The sequence below is a fragment of the Rousettus aegyptiacus genome, unplaced genomic scaffold, assembly GCF_014176215.1.
Source record: "Rousettus aegyptiacus isolate mRouAeg1 unplaced genomic scaffold, mRouAeg1.p scaffold_m13_p_13, whole genome shotgun sequence".
Lineage (NCBI taxonomy): Eukaryota > Metazoa > Chordata > Mammalia > Chiroptera > Pteropodidae > Rousettus > Rousettus aegyptiacus.
In genome coordinates, this window is record NW_023416288.1 from 31,532,425 (window position 1) to 31,547,583 (window position 15,159).

General features: G+C 43.2%; 1 protein-coding gene across 3 annotated transcripts in view; it reads right to left on the reverse strand.

Annotated features, from left to right (window-relative positions):
• CDCA7L (cell division cycle associated 7 like) overlaps positions 1–15,159 on the reverse strand; it is a 56,661-nt gene that overhangs the window by 31,531 nt on the left and 9,971 nt on the right. Inside the window, exon 1 of one of the 3 annotated variants that reach the window (XM_016159550.2) lies at positions 9,463–9,720. The exons of 1 other annotated variant lie outside the window; for it this stretch is intronic. In XM_016159550.2, coding sequence (XP_016015036.2) covers positions 9,463–9,486 — 24 coding nt within the window. In that variant the 5' untranslated portion in view covers positions 9,487–9,720. Of the gene's footprint in view, positions 1–9,462; positions 9,721–15,159 lie in introns of those variants that run through there. One more of the 3 variants, XM_016159549.2, reaches the window with a different exon arrangement.

Here is a 15,159-nt window from a genome sequence, read left to right on the forward strand (position 1 = left end):
GAAAGAAAGAAAGAAAATAAAAGTGTTGGTGAGAGTGTGGAAAAATTAAAACCTTGGTGCACTGTTGGTGAGAATGGTAAACAGTGTGCAGCAGCCACAGTGGCAAACAATATGGCGGTTCCTCCAACAATTAAACACAAAATTACCATACGATCCAGTAATTCTACTTTTGCCCAAAAGTACTGAAGGCAGGGATTCAAACAGATATTTTACACCATTGTTTATAGAAATATTAACAATAGCCAAAAGATGAAAACAGCCCGAACACCCATGATCAATGAAAGGATAAATAATGTGATATCTATAAACGATGGGTTATTATTCAGCCTTAAAAAAGAATGAAGTTTTAATGTTACAGGTAAATGAACCTTAATAACATTCTAAGTGAAATAAATCGAACACAAAATGACAACTATTGTTATGATTCCATTTACGGAAGGTACCTACAACAAATTCACAGAGACAGAGTGGTGGCCAAGGCGCTGGGGGCGGTGAGAGTTAGTGTTTAATGAGTACAGAGTTTCAGTTTAGGATGACAAAAAAGTTCTGGGGACAGAAGTGGTATTGGTCACACAACAATGGGACTCTACTTCATGCCACTGAATTGTACCCTTAAAAATGATTAACACAGTAAATTTTGTTATGCATGTTTTACCACAGTAAGAAAAGGGCAAAAGAAAAATAATCCATTATTTTTGAAAGAGAAAATGTAAGTGGATAGAAAGTTACAGATGTGTATGCGTGCAGGGCTTGGAAGAGCTACTCAAATGAGCAGCCAAGGAACCAGAGTTTTGGCAGAGGGAGGGAAGTGAGCCAAGACACTCGGGAAGTGCCAGGCAATTTTCTATTCCAGAAAGATCAGCGGACAGGAAATGTGAGGCCAATGTTAAGATTCCCCTGGACTCTAAAAGATTAGGAAATCGGACAAGTCAGCTCTCAGTGTTTTTCAACAAGGTGATACTGGCACTTGAAAGAGAATGACTGTTTCTTCCTGTGGGACTCTCCTGCCCCCTAACACACACACACACACACACACACACACACACACACACACACACACACGGCACTTACCGCCCCCCAACTCGGAATCCCTTAATAACAGGAGCATTCCCCTCCCCTCTTACACTAACAATTGAAAAGCAGCCCATGTTATTTGTTACCACCGTGACCCTAGTTCACTCAGAGAACCACGGAGGGAAGCCAAAGTTGAAATACGAGTGCCTTTGGGTTTGTCAGGACAGGACAGGTTATAGAGCAGCAGCAAACAACTCAAAGGCTCAAAACAAGTTTTCTTTCTTGTTCCTATGACGTGTTTATCCTGGGCCACCAGGCAAACCATTCCACACTCTTCCATGCTGCGCTCACACAGGACCCAGCTGACAGCTACCAGTCTCGGGAATGCTGGCAGGGGCCGCAGCACAGAGAATGAGGTGTGGTAAAGGGCGCAGTGGCATTTAAAGAATTCCACCAAGAAGCGACACATCACTTCTCATATTTCACTGGCATGTCAAATAGCCTTGCCTGTTTCAAAGGCCCGGAAAACACACTCCTCCCCTTTACCCAGAAGAAAAAGAACAGTTATATACAGAGTACTGATGGTGTCCGAACTACGACTGGAAAGCATGCCGTGAAGCAGAAGACACCACGTCCATGTTCATCCTTCAAAGTTATTTAAAAGAATGCAATAGTACCAATATGCGCTGGGCACCACGCTAAGGCATCTGATGACGAATGAGTCATACGCAGCAGGTGAGCCAGACAATCCTTAAACCGTTTCCACGTGGTGTGATGAATGTGAAGAGGGCACTCAGTCCAGGAGGACACCTGACCAGATGTGTGGGGATGGTCAGGAAGACTTCCAGGAGCCGTGAGGTCGGCCACATCTACACAGCTGCAGGAGGACTTGTAGAATCGCGAGCAGAAGAAACGGTCACGGGGATGTAAATTACGGCACAGGAAATACAGTCATTAATAGTGTAAAAATGTGATAGTGCCAGGCGGGTACTCAACTTATCAGCGGAATCACGTCACAAGTTATATAAATGTCTAATCGCTATATTGTACACCTGAAACTAATCCATTTTATGTCAACTGCAACTGGAAAAAAAGTTTTTAAAGGGTCTGGGAAACAGTGAGAGAAGGAGTTTTTCCGAGAGGGTCCCTGGGCTCAACGCAGACATCAGTGAATGGATCTGCACACTAACGGGGGGTGAGAGGAGGATCTTCAGCCCACAGCCCAGTCCCGGATGCCTTTACCCAGGGATCCTCTTGACACACTTCTGTCCCGCTAGTGGAAAACGTGCCCAAACAATCACTGTGCCAGCAGCCCGTGGAGGCGGCTGACACCACTTGGCTCCTGGCATTGTGCCAGAGTCAACGTGCACACTTTCTAGGAGTTGCCTGTGTCCTGGGTTCCTAATTACAGCCAGGGAAGAGGACCCAGTACGATGAAGGTCACGAGGACGACTAGATGCTCTTTTCAGTGAGTTTTTGAAGCTGGCAGTGTGGGAAAACAGAACGAAGTTTTTGTTTCTTGGTTTTTTTAAGTCAGATAAGGGGAGCCTTATGTAAGATGTCACGTGCATGTGTGGGAACGGCTAGATGAGGCCTCAGTGGCTTCGACTCTTTTAAAAAACTCCCCAAATAAAAAAAATGCCTGGGACCAATTGTCAGGGGGGAAAAAAAGTGAATGAGGAATAAACAATGATTTTAAATTCACTTTTTATTTTTCTTAATTTTCCATTTTAAGCCAATGCTAATGGAGAACAAAATAAAGACTAAACTTTTTGCTTTAAAAAATATTCTCAGGGTTTTCAATATCAACTAAAGGTTGTGGGTTTTTGGTTTTTTTTTTTTTCAATTTAAGTACCCTCAGAGTCATCACACTTTAAACATGATATTGTGGGGTGAGGGGAGTGGACAGAGAGGTATCTTTTCTATTTCAGGATTTATTACAGGTCTGATTTTTAAATTTCAGAATTGGCAGTTACATGCTTCTCCAACTGGGGTGCTCAAGGATAACCACAGAGCTTTCTGGACCCCAGGTGGGCCAGGGGGTGGTAATTTTTCCTCAGAAGAGTAATTTAAAATAGCATTTTTATATTAAAATAAATAAAAGTGTTTCACAGAAAAGAATGCAAAATAGTGATGACTTTTAAAGATAAAACTGGGGATTGGTGAGAAAATCTGCATAGGCAGGGTGGGATTGCTATAGCCCCAGGCATCTGGGGCAGGCACAAACTGGCCCCCACCATTAGTCTAACAGCAAAATTTGAGAAGCCCAGCTACAGATGTTCCTACACATTGACAGCCCTATACTACCTTTTTGAAAAAATTCAACAACTATCTAATACCTACTATATGCCAGGCCCTTCGCATATCAGGATATCATCATTTGGGCCTGCTGCACGGTTTGGGGTCACCGACCACTACTCTGGGGTAAATCTTGGGCCCTCGTAACGGAAGAGAAGGATATCCATCAGCAGGTGGCTGAGGGGTGCCAGGCCAGGCCCTGTGCCAAAAGAGCGGGTGCTGGAAAAACACTCGCAAACACGAGGCACGCTTCAGGTGCAAAAGACCCTCTGGGAGCAGAGGTTTAAAGATGGGGGCTGCCCAATCGACTGTGCTGCTGCTATGGCAGGTTTGGGGGGTCTGTGCAAAGGGATCCCTGGACCATGCCCAGTCCTGAGGACAACTGGAACAAAAGACCCAGCACAAGACAGGTAGGAACTTGTCACCCCCGCACCTGGTGGCGCGGGCTCTTCGAAAACATACTCAGGGTTTCAAAATGCTACTTTGTAAATGTTTTAAGTACAGGCGCAACCAGAAAAGTGCACACATCTCCTGCTTCGCTTAGTGCAGTTTTACAAACTACACCCACCCATTATCACCAGCACCCAGTGCAGAAATACATTTTCTTTCTTGCAGCTCTGAGAAACCACTTTATAATGCCTGAACCTACTGTTTGACCTTTAGACATTCAACCTTCCAGAATGCTATCTAGGATTTGATTTATAGTTCAAATAAGAAAGACCAAAGAAGGCAACAGTGATTCACTGTGACAAGAGGAGCTCAGTGCCTGGTATTTTCCGCCTTCCACAACCACGTGACCAACGTGCACAAATTCCAGGATCCATTAGCACATACACTGAATTGGGGGGGGGGAGGGTTCCTAAGATTACACTCCACTTTCCCCAAAGAAAAACATTCTGTTAGGTGCTCTAAGTTCGGGGGGCGGGGGGAAGAGTCATTGTTTCAGTCCAGTTATCACGAGCTCTGATTCTAACTTGAGCAAAAACTGCTTGCTCTCAACTAACACAACAAAACAGAAAGGGAAATACCTTAGGAAAACAATGTGTCAGGGGTTCCTATACATTGAAGATCCGGCAGTTCCTTTTACAAGATAGTAAGCACATGATAAAGAAACAGCAATTAGTTAAAGACAGTGTGGATTCCCAATACAAGGCACAAGGCATGTACCACCCCAGGACACTTCCTGCAAAATTCCTTTAATAAAAAAAAACTTCCTGACAAAAAATTAACACAAAGAATGTACATCTACTCAATGAAACACTACAATCATTAAAAATGAAAACTATCAAGACCTGCAAGTAACTCAAACAGTACTGACAGTGCTAAAAAAAAAAAAAAAAAAAAATTCAAATAGCAATCATACTACAAAAAAAGGTAACTGAACACAGCCACTGGATGGAAAACATTTAGAAGAAGATGCCCAGACAGTAGGGTAGGTAGAGCAGTTTGTTTTCATTTTGGCTTATCTTAACACACTCTTACTTACACAAAATTCATGTAAAGATCATTCTTTGTAAAGGCTTTGCCGACTTTATTCACATTCCGAAATGACATTTACATACAGTATCCAAGGAGTCCTGACAAGGCATACTGGTCAGTTCCTAAAGAAGAATCAGATGAGCTCCTGTTAATGCCTCAGCCTCTCAGAGGGAGAGGCAAAGCCATCAGGAGGAAAACGAGAAGGGCTGACACCCCCTTATATTTGGATAGTACATTATTCCTGAAGTGTCCTTGATAACTTTAGTGGCACCATAAGCTGGGCAAAAATTTCTATCCTTGTAAAATTATTCCAGGACCTGCCAAGGTCCTGCGATTCCAGTGTCAAGAGTCAGGCAATGGTTCTGAGGACAGACTCCTGGCTCAGCTCCTTCCTCGCTGGGTTGCTGGAAGCTAATTGCTCCATTTTACCTTATCTTTAAAATGCAGATAATACATGCTACTTCGCAGAACTACAGTGAGGATTAATCCTGATAACTGTAAGTAGCTAGCACAGCCTGACTTTTAAAAGGAAATGATTGTTTCCTTAGGTGGGGGAGAGAGGTAGTACTTGAGAATGATGCCTTTTTATTAAAAATCACTGGGGTGACATTAATAAAATCAAGTAAGTTTCAAGTGTACAATTCAACAGTATGTCGTATATATACTGCATTGTGTATTCACCACCCAAGTTCTGATTTCCTTCCATCACCAAATATTTGACTCCTTTTACTCCTACCTACCTCCCCCCCCTTCTGTGATATCATTAATTCACCACCTGCGTCCATGAGTCTGTTTGTAATGTTTGTTGCTTTCAATTTTATATTCCATATATGACTAATTTGGCTTAGCATGATTATCTCAAGATCTATGTTGTCGCAAATGGCAGTATTTCATCTTTTCTTACAGCTGAGTAATATTCCGTCATATATATGTACATCTTCTTTATCTAATCATCTATCATAGGACACTTGTGTTGCTTCTACATCCTGGCCACCGTGAATAACGCTGCTACGCACATCAGGGTGCATGTCTCTTTGTGGCCATTTTCAGGTTTTGGGGGGAAATATCCAGAAGAGGGATGGGCTGGGTCATATGGTTAATTTGATTTAGTTTTCTGAGGAACCTCCATACTGTTTTCCATGGGGGGAATGATGGCTCTTCATGTCTCCCGCTCCCCAAACCAAGGGCCACCGAAGACCCCACAGCACAGATCAGGAGCCAATGGGGCTCTGGAAAAGACAGAAAAAGCAGGAGTCTTCCTTTCTTCCACCATAACTAACATAATACCTAGCATGCAGTCAGTGCTCAAAGCACGTCTTATAAGCGGGCTAACCCAGGAAGGAAGCCCTTTCTCATTGGCTGATGATTGCGAAAAAACACAAACAAACAAACAAACAAAAACCAGGAAGAAAAGATCAACCATTTGAGCTTAAACTCTGGCTCCACGACAGATTTTTGTGCTGCATACAGGCCTCAGCATTTACTATTATGAAAGACAAACTTTTCTCTGTGTTAGTTAACTTCAGCTATTTTTACCAAACATGCCTCTAAATGGTATCACTTAAAAACATTCAAAAACCACTCCTTTCCATAAACAAAAAGAAAATGGTCTCACTAATATTTTCTTATCTCTATCCCTCCCCTAAGTAGCCTATATCAATTCCACTTTGAGAAATAAAGCTAAAAGTCTTTATAAGACAAAACTGTATCCTAGAGGTAAAAATTCTAAACTATAACTCAAAGTGAATGCTAATGGGTAAAGAAGAACTCTCAAAGCAGTTTAAAATGAACATGCCTTTTTCATTAATTTACTATAACATTCATAAACTGTTTTAAGTCACATAAATATCTCAGTTTTCAGTCCTGTGTACCTGACCAGGTCAGAAGTGCTAGGTTCCCTGTTTCCCCTGATCACTAAAAATTCAGCTCTTCAATGGATGACAGACTAGTACAATCAAACAATGGCCAAGTGGCCTTTTAAATATGAGGATATTAAAGTGGCAAATAATCGTGCTATCCTTCCAAGGAGTCATGAATGACCCTCCTCTGTGACCAGGTTCTGGAGCTCTAGACACATTTTAAGCCACAGAATCATATGGGTACACTTTGTAGCTATGAGGTCAATATCCAAAAAAACTCCCCTTTACCTTTTCAATAGCATGCTTCATGCATATTCATAAGCATTTAGCATAATTTCCTTCTCTATGGGTCCAACCTGCACCCAAGAGCTAGAAAAGAGTTAAAGGACAACAGTATCATTCAGGATTTCCCAGTTTCTCTGATAGGAAGCAGAGGCAAGTCTCATCCCTCCAGCCTGAGTGAGCTGCACTGCTGAGCGCTCTCAATAAGGGACCAGATCTTTGCCTTTACTGGATATTATTTCTGTCATTCAGTATGAAAGCACAAAGACACAGTGCTCAACCCAACAAGAACTACGGCCCGTGGGACGTGTGATCACTGTCAGAGGACATCAAATCCGACACGCTGGTGAGGTCTCAAAAACAGGCTAGAAAGGAGTTGAGAGTTCAAATGCGTCCTCTCTCTGCATAGTTTCCTCTACTTGTCACCACACCAGGCCTAAGCTGCTTTGCTGGAACCTCTTCCGACTCTGCATTTTCCATGGGATGGAAATTATATTTACTGTTACGTGTGAGATTAAAACCCACTGCACACTGAGCTGAGCCTTATCCGGCATGCACTAACGCTGCTTCAGGAGGTTCATGACACGGCTTTATTCTAAGGTAAAGGGACAAGGTAGAACCACAGGAATTTAACATCTCGCTGAGCCTGAATTGTTCATTAAGCGCTCTCATCTGCAGTCACCTGCCCACCCCACAGAACCACTCTCCACTAAAGAGACTATAATCTGCTCACATTTAAATGATGATGAACGGGAATATTTCTAATGGAAAAATCATCACGCATTTTAGTTTGCACTGCCAATGAGATCTTTAGGAAAGGAAAAAAAAAAAAAAAAACACCTAATCATCTTACATACAGTACTTTGCCCTAACTGGCGCATAATGGGTCGAATATAATTTGTGGATTACCCCCGGTTAGTAAATAGTTTAACATTTTAGAGCTACCAAAATTTAGCCTCGTTATTTAACAGGAATATATTCACTTCCAACTACCTACACGTTCTTGGACATTATGAACTTCCTGAGCATGAACTATGTATATAAGTGGTAGAAGTGGGGGTCCAGCAGAAAAACAGGCTTCAGAAGCGATACATTATCAAGATACATTTGCTGATGAAATTCACAAGAAGCTCAAAGCTCCTTCCATAAAGGTTTAAGTCTTGGAGAAACCTGAACCTCCTAGAAGCACAGCATATTAACTGCAAAGGAAAAAGAAAAGAAAAAAAAACAATCTAACTCTTTCTCAATTCCTTCATCTTAAATTAGTTTGTTTTCCTTACTTTTAATACCTCCCATCACTGGAGAATTTAAAAAATAATTCTCTTTCTTACAAACATCCACACCAGATTCCTCCTCAATGCCTGCTTTCGGGCAGCCTTTTAAAAATCACTAAATGGCCAAAGTGACCATTAGTGGCCCTAACTTTAACTTGCCCCTGGACCCAGGCAAGTGACAGCGGCCTGGGCTCAGACACCACTAGCCACCCCGGCAGCTTGGCGTCGGCCTTTGCTGTCTCCATCGCCAAGGCCCAGTACTCAGGTGAAGTAAAGAGGTAAACACCAGTCGAAGGTAAGGTGGAAGCGGTGAGTCTGAGGAACTTAAAAAAGCAAGAAAAAAACCCCAGCCCTCACACAAAGCATCTCTTGGGCTCCCACAAGCTGCTTCCTTCCCTTTCTAAAAGTTTTATTTTTAGCTCTCCTGAAAAAGTTGTTGTTGCTTACCTCTGGGGGCGGGGGGAGGGGAGGAACATGTATATTCATTACTAGAAAGTAGAGAAAAGTTCTTTTAAAAAGTGAAAAAACTGAAGCCACGTTCATATTCTCATCACCCACTAAAACATTTGGGTAACTTACGCTCAAGTGTTTGTTAATGAGATGTTTAAAACCTAGTTAAGACCCTAACGCGTTAATTGCGGTCGTGCTGTGTATACGGTTTGAGATCTTGGGGCTTTTGTTTTTAATTTGGCCTAATGACGTTGCCATCCCCACCCCCATCCCGCCCCAAGTGGTTACACAGATACAAAAGCATTCCTTTTAAACTCCATTTTCCAACGTGAACCGGTCTTTCGACTATTTAGAAAAATTACAACTTTTCTTAAACTTCCTTATCTCTGTGCCAATTCCCCGAGAAAGTGTGTGTGGGGGGCGCACTAGAAAAGCTCCCCACCCCCCTGCCCGGTGCCACGAACGCAGCTAACCCGAGCGCTGCGCCCTTGCTCCCTCCCCGCAATGCGTTCACTCCTGGGACTCCCGGCCACAGCACCGGGGCCTGCGACCCCTGGGCACCCATCCCCGGGGACCGAGCCCAGCGCCCGAGTGCGGAGGCGCCCGGCCTCTCCAGTCCGGCTGGCACAACCTTGACCCACTGCGCACACCTGTAGGGCGCGCCGGCTCCGCGGGACGGGCACGCCCGAGCCACAGCGCCGCAGCCACGGGCCACGTTTCCAGCCCAAGGCGGGGAGGAGGGCCGGGAGCAAAGGGAAGGCAGGCCCTGGGGACGTCGGGGCTGCGGCGAGCCGCCGGACCCTCACCTGGGAGCGAGTTGCCAACTCCATTCTTCCACCCGGTTCCAGCCTGCTCGCACGCAGCCACGGCAGCCTGGCTCGCCACGGGCCCGACGCACGGAGAACGCCCGCGGTGGCGCAGCCCGCGCGCAGCGCCGGGAGCTCCGGCGGGCCGGGGGAGGGGCTCACTCGGCGCCCGGGACAGGGGGAGCGCAAGGCGCCACCCACTCGGCGCCGCCGCGCTGGGCCGCGCAGCTCCGGTCACAGACACAAACTTCGCGACCAAAGAACTTCGCTTTGCAGGCGGCGCGAGAAGGGGCTGCGGATGGGCGTGGCCCAAGGCGGCGGCCAGTGTGGGGGTGCAGGGCTCCCCCCTGCAGCGGAGGGCGGGAGTGGAGCCGTCCGGCTTGGTTTCGCGCGGGAGAAATGTGAGGGGGCAGTCCCGGCGCAGCCTCCAGCTGGCACGCCCCGCCGCCGCGCGGGATATTTGCAGGGTTTATTCCAGGTTGTGCCCTGGAGCGCGAGCCTCGGTGCTGCAATCAGTGTTTCCGATCTAGGAAAGCATTTTAGGGCTGCTTCAGAGCTTGTCTTGTTTTGTTGTAAGGGGCGGGGTTGTGCCGCCTCCCAAAATCTTTCGCTACGGAGGAGTTCACTTTGCAAAACAGGCAACCCAAGTTTCTTCGCCAAGGCCCAGGGTGGGAAGCTGCAAAACCCCCTAGAACTTTCGATAGCCTTTGCTATACCATGGTACACGTAGGCCTCCAGCGCCGCTGGACAGGTGGAGTTCGAGGGGGTCAGGAATGCTGATTAATTTATAACAAATATTTGTTGAGCACCTACTATGTATTAGGCCTGGGAACACACAGTAGAACAAAACACAGCTCCTTGCTGCGTTGGAGCTCACAGTCTGGGAGCCAACCACCTACAAGATGGTATAAATATAATAGGAATGCTAATAAGCGTAGTAATAATGTAATTATTAATTTGGTTAATTTAACAGTGGATTCAAATAATGCCATTAATTAATGGTGATAATGCCTTCAATAGTGATGCAAATAAATGTAAATTTGGAGATATGATAGATGCCCTGAGGGAAAAGGTAAGTGGTATTTTGATGGTGTAAAATAGGGGACTTAATGTGGCACAGGCCAGGGAAGACTTTGTAGAGTTCAGACGCGGAGAGTGAGGAATTAAGCGGGTGGAGATTGGAAGGCTTGAAGCAGGCATTGTGAGGGGTGGTCCGCGTAGTTGTCCTGAAGTCATAGCAGGTTTGCTGGGCAGTACCAAAAGCCTGTTTAGCCCTGCAGTCATGAGTTCATGGAGGAACACTATGCATGAGACCTTCTGCAGGCCATCTTGGCTGCTCGGGATCCAACCTTCGTCTTCTCGTTGTTGAGGGAGTGAGTGAAGTTGGCCAAACACGCTTGAGGAGAAAATACCTGGGAACTGTCCTTTCTTTCACTGGTTTTGCAGATATGCGCTGTGCCATCTGTGGCCAGACCCACGAGGTGGTTAGCCCAATAAAACATTGTCTGATTTAAGAAAATGTTTTCTTTTGGGATAATGTCAACTATTGATTGTAGCCACTTTCACTTTTACTATGCTTTAGAGTTTTCCTTCACAGAGTTTCTCCTTGAAATTCTCAGTGTTCTTCCAGATTCTTATTATCCACATTTTTCAAATCAGGCAGCAGAATTGAAAATATATAAGGAGAAAGACCCCTGCCACCCTATTAAATGACAGCTGCAGATTGCCAAATTGGAAACCAATCATTATGCCTCAGATTCAACAATCTCTCCATTAGTCTTTACGTTTTCCCTTTGGCTGCCAGGATACTCAGAGAATTTATTCAATCAGAAATGTTTTGGGGAGAGGGGGTATAATTGCTTCCCCATGACCCGGTGACTTATTTTCATTTCCTTTCATTGTAGGTTGCAACAAATCCCTTTTGGAAAAGGGAGTATAAATTTAGAGTAGGTCATATTTCGCAAAGCACTTGAAGCAACCTCGTTCTTACTTGGAAACCTGTAAGCAGCTGAGCATTCCTGCTGTAGAAATTGGCTGTAACCAGTCCTAAGTCTTCAGATGGCAACCTAGAAACTTTCTTCCTTTGCCTGGCAAGCCCATGCACTTGAATGTCACTTAGTAATCAATTCTATGGAGATGTGTTTTGTTGTTGGATTTTGATTTCCTTCTGTTTAGGGATTCCCTAAGGAACCAGGGGATTTTAACATCCTGTGCTAATACTTCCTACTCATGATGGGATTAACGACATGTGAGCATTGGGTTTCAGCATAGCACTGCAAGAGTGATTTCACTGTCCCTTCCCAGCAAAAAAGGAGACAAATATTTGCAAAATTCCTTAAAGAAGTCTCTGTCTAGAAATCTATGCTTACTTGCTTTTCACATATTTTTATGAGAGAATAAAAATGTGGTCCATAGTACCGTCAACAAGGTAAGATATTTGTAAGTAGATGCCATCATACATGCTTTAAATAACGTGAAATAGTTGTGCTTGGATGTCAGCCCTGACCCAGGGCTCTGTCAAAGGAGTCCAAGTATCTCTCCTCTGCTCTGAAGTAGTAAGCTCTGCACTCACAGAGCTCAGCTGTAGGCAGACTCCTCAGTCCACCCTTTACCACACCAGTTTTGGCGGTCTGGACAAAGAATTTGCATTTAACAGAGGGCTGGAAGCAATGTGGGTAATATCTGAATATTGCTTAGTGTTATATTTGATCATGAATAAACCAAGTCACATTTAAACAAGATAACGTCCCCAGTTCTCTATCTGCTGGTATCTTGAAATTTTCATCTCATTCAGATTAGGTAAGACCTAGCCTAGAAGGAGAGATATCCCTAAATTTGAGACACTCAGAGATAAAATTTCCAAGTTTCGGTAGTTTAAAATATCTAGAATTAAGTCTCGTGTAGCAAAATTATCATCTAACAGTGACTGGGTGCCTTTCTGGAAAGTTTTCTTCAGTTACGACCTGGTATTCCATCTTCCTGACTAGGCATGCCGAGATGCTGCGGTCACAGCCACACAATTTAAGTATATTCTGATGATAACCATTTGAAAGGCTATGGAGAAAAGGACCTAAACAACCAATAACCGATGCCTTCATATATTGGGTGCAAAAAAGTACACATCATAATGAAACTGTAGTGCCCATGGTGCTAAGAAAAAGTCAACAACAATGGTATCAATAATGGCAGCTAACTTAAAGAGCCCCGGCTGTGCACCAAGCCCTGTGCGGAGTTCACCATTGTGTGCATTCTCTCGTTTAATCCTTCAGCTATGAGTTACCCATCTGCTCCCCAAAAACAGAGCTCCGGAAATAAATGAAATGATATTTTCAAAGTTTTTGAGATTTCTTAGAGATGCTCCAAATGTGATTAACGCAATCCATATTCCATAGGTTTTTGTACAATATATATTAATTTAGTCTGTGAACATAAAATATGATTATAACTAGGCAGTAGTAGTAATAAGTGGATGAAAATGAAAACATTTAAAAACTCAAAGAAGTTATATATTAGAAAAGGAAATCATAATGATCGGTTTCTAATTCGTGACACCAACGTAAGTATTGTGGTCCATAGCTTTTGAACTAAGTTTTTTCATAATGAACTATATAGGTAGCATTGTTAAAGTAATCTATAAACTATCAACATAGAGTTTAGAATATATCTATAAGAAATAAGTTATTTCTTAAATGACAGAAAGTCATATTTCATTACATAGAAAAACAATATATTTTAAAGCAGGGTTTATTTTCTATTTGTGTCAAAGTTAACATAACCAACCAGTGTTCAGAAAAGCATTTCAAAGTACCATTACAATATTGGGGAAATTTTACTGCTTCAGCTATGGTCAGGAATCTCAATTATTTGTCAACTCTGAGTTTTTGGCAATAATAGAGAATCGAGTCATAAAATGGAAAATTTAAGATCAGAAATATAAGACTTCTCTAAATACTTGGCTTTACAAATATTTTGTACTAGTACTACATTTTCGGGGGGCGAACCCCACGACTTTCCAGACTTTGTGGAATTTCCAAAGTTGTTATATATCTTTTTTTTTTTTTCACTTGGAATAATCAAGTATTTATATGCTAGTGGTAAGGCTGAATCCCATTTGTGATAGCAGAAAAATCCACAGACTTGAGGCAGTCATGGGTTCATTGATTTCGTTAAGACTCCACATGTTTCTAATGAGCAGGTATGTTTGAAACCATTCCTCTCGTCTACCTCAGTGGTATTGCCAAGCAGAGTCTTAAGTCCAGCAACCTCAGCAACACCTGAGCTTTGATAAAGAAATTCAGATTCATGGTCTCCATCCCAGACCTACTAAATTGGAAACTCCAAGGATGAGACTCAGCAATCTGGGTTTTAATCACCATCTGGGTAATTCTGATCCTTGCTCAAAGAACCGCTGTGGTTGTAATCCAAGGTCAACTGCTCATGAGCTGGATGACCTTGGGACTAATCTTTGAGCTTCATTTTTCCCATCTGTGAAATGATAATACTACATACCTGTCCAATCCACACAAAACTATTCCTACGAAAATGAATGTGTAGTATCAGATGTGACTGTAATTTTGAGAAGGCTAGGGTGGTGGACACTTGTGAAGAGTATTAATAGTAATAATCCTGCCATTTACTAAACATTAACCATGTTCCAGGAACTATTTATGCATGATTTCACTCAGTCATAAGTGATGTACGCAATATTATACTCAGTTTTCAGATGAGGACACTGAGATTTTGAGGGTATAAGAAACTCTCACAATGACCCAGCAGGGCCAGCTAGAACTAGATCAGCCCTACTACGAAGCTAAAGCTATGCTCTTACCTCTTGCCTTTATTCAGGTAGCTTGAGGGTGAGGGAAGAAATTCAAACTTTAATGAATAAAATAGGAACTAGGTTCTTTATGTACTATCATGGCAATCTACTTATTTACCGTGCCTAGGGGTCTGATATCTTCTCCCATTTATTTCTGAAATTATTTTTTCCATTTATAGGCCACTTTTAGCAGGTGTTCCTGCGTTATTTTAAAGAGTCATTTCCTCAGGCTGTATCTCTTTTCCCAAATCTACACTTGGTCTAGACTTCGATGTGACTAAACTGTTACTCTCAGCTGATAATGCAATCACCATGTCTTTAACAGCTTCAGCTCTGACCTACTTATCATGTCTGGATTCTTTTATAGCTTTTGAGTCCAAATGAGCTCCCGACCTTGCTAACTGTAGCCCAGCCCTGGGAAATTTCAGACAACATAAAACTCAAGGTCTAAAACTATGTAATAAAACCGATAACTGTAAATCTCATGTTGGGCTCAGGAAACAGAGTGCAGAAGACCTGGGCATTTCTTACTGTTATTTCTCAAGCAAATCCTACCTGTATATGAAATATGAACAAGAAGTCATCCACTCAGAAAGCATGTTAAATATGGCTTGTTACAGAATGTCATTTTGCAAGCACAGCCTTATCGCACTCTTATAAACAGGAGGTAGGCTGTTTCAATCAGGCTCACCGAGTAAACTGAAATGTTATATTTTGAGTCTTTGTTTTTTAAGAAAAGCAACATGTCAGCTCCCCTGCCTCTTTCCTACCATTGTTCTCACTCCATATTTCCTCTTCACTTTCTTCCAAAACACTCTGAAACTGTCAAGCATTTTATACGCCAGACCTTACAGTTCTCCATGGGGCTCAGGAAAGGC